Below are 6000 nucleotides of genomic sequence, written 5' to 3' on the forward strand. Positions count from 1 at the left end.
ATTTAACTCATGGCATTGCACATGCTAAGCCTACAGGCTATTACTAAATTACACACTCATCCCGGCTTTTCTTTTATACACTGATTTATAGAGGCTAGTTATATAATCAGTTCCTGAGCTCACAGTGGGTTCTCACCACCTCTCTGGATGTTGTAATACGTATTTCCTGATCCTTCAATCAAGTATTGAATATTTAACTCCAAATATGTCTTCTACCTCTCCCTAGGACACAGTTCTAGAAACAACTCCAGTAGACTAGAACAACCCAAGTTAATATGAGAACAAGTGCTTGCTTGTATGTTTTCTCTCTCTCTCATTTTCTTTCCCACCCTCTCTTTCTCTATTTTTTTTTCAGTGGTGGGGATCAAACTTAGGGCCTCTCCCCTCTAGGCAAATGCTCCGACACTGAGCTATGCCCCACTCCTAAGCTCTAATAACAAATAAATAAGAGAAAAATTACTTTTGATCTATCAGATTTGAAAGATTTATTCTAGAATAAAGTAAATGGAGTTGTGAGAGGAAACACTGAGCCATGTTCAGATTATCTGGTGTAGCACATTGGGTGTTGGCATCAGTACTGGGTTCATATCTGCTTACTTTCCATTACCAGGAAGAAACTGAACAAGAAACTCATCTTGTTGCAGAGCAGCAAGAACCAAGTAGTAACATATTCCTGTATTCCTGTACTTTTTCCCCCTTGTTTTTCTTAAAGGTAAAAAACCAGATTGTGCAAATCCTGCTGAGGCTAACTTGAAAGAATCTGAACCAACTCTCCTGATAAAACCTGAGGATATTGTCTTAAAAGAACCAGGGAGCTCAAAAAAGGTTGTTCGGACACTTCTGAGACCAAGTGATAAAGTTTCTAGCTACTATAAGACAACTTCTTCTGAGATCAATGCAGTTGTAGGAGCTGTCCCATCTATCTGTAAGTATGTCACATTATTTGGCAAGTTTCATGAGGATCAGAAGTATTCTTTTGTGTCTTTTCGTTGTCCCCAGACTCCCTCTGTATTAGACTATAAATTTCTTGAAGGCTTGGACCTTACATTTGACTCCATATTCTAAACCCTTAGGAACTCTCACATATAGATGTTGGCTGAATTGCTAATGATGACTCAAGTGAAAAGATTCTTTATATATTAATGAAATTGAAACCCTCGTAGATCAGAACATTGAATGTTATACATTGTAGTAATTCAGGCTTAACCATGTATTTTAACACTTTCAAACCATGTGATTCTTTGCCTTAAAATAGTTAAAAGTTTTTTCAAGACATTTCTCTACATATTAAAACCCTATGTATTAGTTTGCTAGGGCTGCTGTAACAAAACACCACAAACTGGGTGGCTTCAGCAGCAGATTTTTATTTTCTCACAGTTCCAGACGCTAGAAGTCTGAGATCAAGATATTGGCAAGTTTGGCTCCTTCTGCAGGAGAATCTGTCCCATGTCTCTTCTCTAGCTTCTGGTGGTTTGCTGGCAGTCTTAGGCATGTCTTGGCCTTTGCTACATCACCCTGATTTCTGCCTTCCTCTTCACATGGTGTTCTTCCTGTATGTATGTCTCTGTCCAAGCTTTTCCTATTGAATTAGAGACCTGTCATACTCCAGTACTAACTCAACTTAGCTACATCTGAAATGATTTTATTTCCAAATATGGTTATTATATTCTAAGGTTCTGGGGGTTGGAACTTTGACACATGAATTTGGGGAGAGAAAGATTCAAACCATGACACCCATATTTCAATTGAGCATGAATATTGATTTTTTAGAAAGTCTATTGGTCCAGATCACTTTCTTGAATGAAGGACAAGATGAAGGATTTATATATTTTTCTCATTTGTTTTTGTAGATGTGCTGTATATTTTAGTGTACAAAATCATGCCACATCCCTTAGAATAGTGCTTTCCAATAGAAATATAAGTGATACCTGTAATCCTAGTGGCTCTGGAGGCTGAGGCAGGAGGATTGCAAGTTCAAAGTTAGCTTCAGCAACTTGGTGAGACCCCTGTCTCAAAATAAAATTTTAAAAAATGGCTGGGGATGTGGCTCAGTGGTTGAGCACCCTGGGTTCAACCACTGGTACCAAAAAAAAAAAAAAAAAAAAGAAAGAAAAAAAAAGTAATTGGAGTCATGTATGCCTTTAAAATTTTCTAGTACATTAAAAAAAAAAGCCACATTAAGAAAGAAAATAGACAGGGGTGTGGTAGTAGACACTGGTAATCCTAGCTACTCAGGAGGATGAGTAGCAGGTCAAAAAGTTCAAGTCAAGCTTAGGTAGTATAGTGAGACCCTGTCACAGAATAAAATAAAATAAAGGACTGGGGAATGTAGTTCCATCATAGAGTGCTTTCCTAGTATGCATTAGGCTTTGGGTTCAATCTCCAGTACTCCTCCCAAATGAAAACCAACTCCCTAAATTATTAAATTAACCAAACTATTAAATATTTTGCATTTTTTCTTTTCTTTTTTGAGGCAGAGTCTTACTATGTTGCCCAGGCTGGTTTTGAATTCCTGGATTCAAGGTCCCCTTCCACCTCAGCTTCCTCGGTTCTGGGACTATAGGTGTGCACCACCACACCTGGCTGCCTTTTTTCTTTTTGTACTAGAGTGTTTGAATTTTATTTTTATAACACCCTGCAATTCAGAATAGTCACATTTCAAGTGCTCAGTAGCCACATACGGCTGTGCCTAATGCCCGTTTTCCTCCCTCATGGATTACCTAGGTTACCCCATCTTTGGTGTTCCAACTGTTCGATGTGATATTCCTGCCCCTCGAATTCGTCGTGTCAGTGATAGAACTAATTATGGAGAAGAGGGCAATGCTTATTCGTTACTATATCCTACCATCTTTTCCCAGAAAGGAGTGTTTGAGAGAGACTTCTTCAAGACCAGATCAAAAGAAGAGGTACAGCAATCCCTTTGAAAGAAATGACGATTTCATAGATAACAAATATGGAAATGTTTGCTTATCAGTGACTATTATTTTCAAAAGTATAGCTTTTATATCATAAAAGTCTAGAGTATCCCTGATTATAGGATTTTTGATGAATAATGTCCAATTTGGTTTTGACATTCTAGTACAATTCAGATACCGTTCAGTAGTTAAATACTGTTCTTAGTTGGGAAAAGGAAAGATCTGTCTCTTCTTGTGGAAGTATCCTTATGACCTTGGGCTTCTAACACCAAAAAGTAGGCACAAGAAGGGCCACTCTTCCACCCTTCCTGTCTACTGCTATCATATGTCCCAGATGATCTGAGGTAATCACTGATTTAAAATATTCTGTACTATTGCCACACCATATATCAGACCATGTATCTTTTTCCCCCGCCTCAGAAAATGTGGCCCCTGTAGCACCGGTGATCCTTTGCCTAGAGGAGTTATAAAGTGAGATCCACCAGCTGGATCACAATAGCCACTCAGGCACCAATGCCAGGCATGGACAGGGTGGAATCCAGGGAGTAACTGCCTCTTTTCATTATGTTCAGAGCTAGAATTGATAGGAAGAGACAGAGGATGTCTTTTTGAGATTTCAGATGAAGTGTTGACCTCTTAAAAATTTACAAACATACACACACACACACACACACATGCACACGCACATGCACACGCACACACACACACACACCCCTACACACACACACACACACACTTTTTTTCAGTACAAATATCCATAGTCTAAGATATTATAAAAGATTTTAAATACGAAATTTAAAACACATAAATCTTGGTGTGGTCTTAAAATACTTTTTTTTTCTAGATTGCAGAGATATTATGTAACATTGGTGTGAATCTTTCTGAAGAAGAATTTGAAAATGTATGGACTCTTGCATCAAAAAAACATCACAGAGGTGAAGTGTGCGTGGAGAACATCAGAAATGTTCTGGATGAGCTACAGCATGCAGACCGGAGCAAGTGTAAAATAACTCATGATAATTTTGGAGTTTATGAATTTAAACAAAAGAATAGTTAAATCTGAGTTCATCTAAAATGTTTGACTCATGCTGATTTTTGAGAGAATTCAGCAATCACTCTAATAGGACTCATATGCCTTCATGTGTCTTACTAATAAATGAGATTTGGGAATTTAAAATTTGTTGCTTTCTATAAAGCATCAAAGAACTTTACAACTTGACAAGTGCTTAAAGAGTTAACCTTCAGCTTCACCAAAGGCATAGTTCAGAATGATATTAGACATTACATAATATTTAGGAGGCCTAAAAATTCCATACATTAAATAAAGGTTGAAATTTGGTCTGGTTTTTGATACTATGTTCATAAAATTTTGCCTCCAACATTTCATTATTCTCATTAAGATTTATTATGAAAAGAATCTGAGCAGACTTTTAGTCTTATTAGCATCTGAGGAAAACAAACTTGTAAGGAGCAGAATTTAGATAGCACAAACTCAGGTTCCAAACAATTACATAATGGCTATTTGTTCTTGATATCTTTCTGTGAGGAGAGAAACATGTTGTCCTTGATGTATCTAAAGAGGGTATAGCTCACCAACCATTAGATATAGCTTTAGAGGGTTTTAGTAGCAAACTGTGCTGAACCATTCCCTCATGTCTAGGCTTTTGGTCATACAAATTTGATGCCCAAGCCAAGATGGAGTAGAGATGGTGATATTGTGATATCATGTCAAATAGGTACCAGTGTGGGTTGAATCCACAATTGAAGCTTTTTCAGTAATAACTTAATCGATCAACTGGTCAGTAATGTGTGTTCTATCAGTATTTTTTTTCCCAGAAAAACAGGATCTTGACTTTTTAACATTTCTTCTTTTTCATTAAAAAGTTATTTATCATTAAAATTTATTTATATAAAGGAATAAATGAGAATTATAGCTAATGGAACTCTTTTTTCCCCTCATTTTAGAAAATTATCCATTATAGTTGTACATAATGGTGGGATTTATTGTTACATATTTGTACATGCACACAATATAACAATGTAATTTGGCCGATGTCACTCTGCAGTAATTCCCCTTTCCCTTCCCTTCTTCCTCCCCCTGGTCCCTTTCTCTCTTCTACTGACCTCCCTTCAATTTTCATGAGCATCCCTCCCGTCTTTCTTTTCCTCTTAGTGGAGTTCTTTTTATATGTAAGAAAACATTAGGATTGGAGAGTAATCATTCTCTCACAAATGTTTTCCAAATTTATGTTCTCTTGACCCAACTAGGCTTACACAGTCAGTCTATAGCCAAGCAACCATGTGGTCTTGGCCTTTGAGGAAAGGGATAAGCCATCTTTCATGATGGTCCTAACCCACTTAAAAAAAAATCAACTCCCCCAGTCTCAATCTCTGTTCCTTTGTGTTTCCTCCTTGTATCACTGGTAGGCCATCTAGATTTTGTCCCTGGTTTGATGTAAGATGGGTCAGAACTCAACATTTTCAACTTGAAGGTAACTGCTTACAAGCCCGAAAATTGGGACTGGAGGGTGTAGTTTGGTGTTAGCCTGCTTGCCAGCATGTGTGAGGCCTCAAGTTCAATCCCCAGTAGCAGAATAAAAGAAAAACCCAAATAAATGAAAAATAATTAACTTTCTATTCTATTTCTCATCCTAAATTATGCCTATCACATTGTTCAACAGTGTATTAAGGACTCTGCAGTGAGAATAAGTGATAGCTTTAAGGATATTCTAGTAATAAAACATCAATATAGAGGTGCTCAAAATTTGAATAAACTTCTTGATATCAAATTAACAGGGAGATATTAATGCCCACATATTAAATCTTCTCGCCCATTTAGATCTGAAGATTGAACTCAAAGGAATTTGAAAATAAAATAAAATTCAATGCCCAGTGAGCTAGGACATTCAAAGAAACAATCTTCCCCTTTCTGCATCTCAAGTCTCTATCCAGGAGCTTTGAGGACCTGGGGAGAGGTGTGGTTTCTGTAGCAGCTGCATCCTGGCTGACTTCTTACTGGGATGACCTTTGTTCCATCCAACTTCCAAAGTCATATTCCCTTAACTCTAGGCCTCTGATGAACTTC

General features: G+C 37.4%; 1 protein-coding gene across 1 annotated transcript in view; it reads left to right on the forward strand.

Annotated features, from left to right (window-relative positions):
* EFHB (EF-hand domain family member B) overlaps window positions 1–3972 on the forward strand; it is a gene marked incomplete at both ends in the record, with an annotated part of 62838 nt that extends 58866 nt beyond the window's left edge. Inside the window, 3 exons of the mRNA XM_081283230.1 lie at window positions 713–925; window positions 2725–2906; window positions 3760–3972. Coding sequence (XP_081139356.1) covers window positions 713–925; window positions 2725–2906; window positions 3760–3972 — 608 coding nt within the window. The remainder of the gene's footprint in view (window positions 1–712; window positions 926–2724; window positions 2907–3759) is intronic.
* Between the last annotated feature and the right edge of the window lie 2028 nt (window positions 3973–6000).

This window comes from Spermophilus citellus (assembly GCF_964194105.1).
Source record: "Spermophilus citellus genome assembly, chromosome: 3".
Taxonomy (NCBI): domain Eukaryota; kingdom Metazoa; phylum Chordata; class Mammalia; order Rodentia; family Sciuridae; genus Spermophilus; species Spermophilus citellus.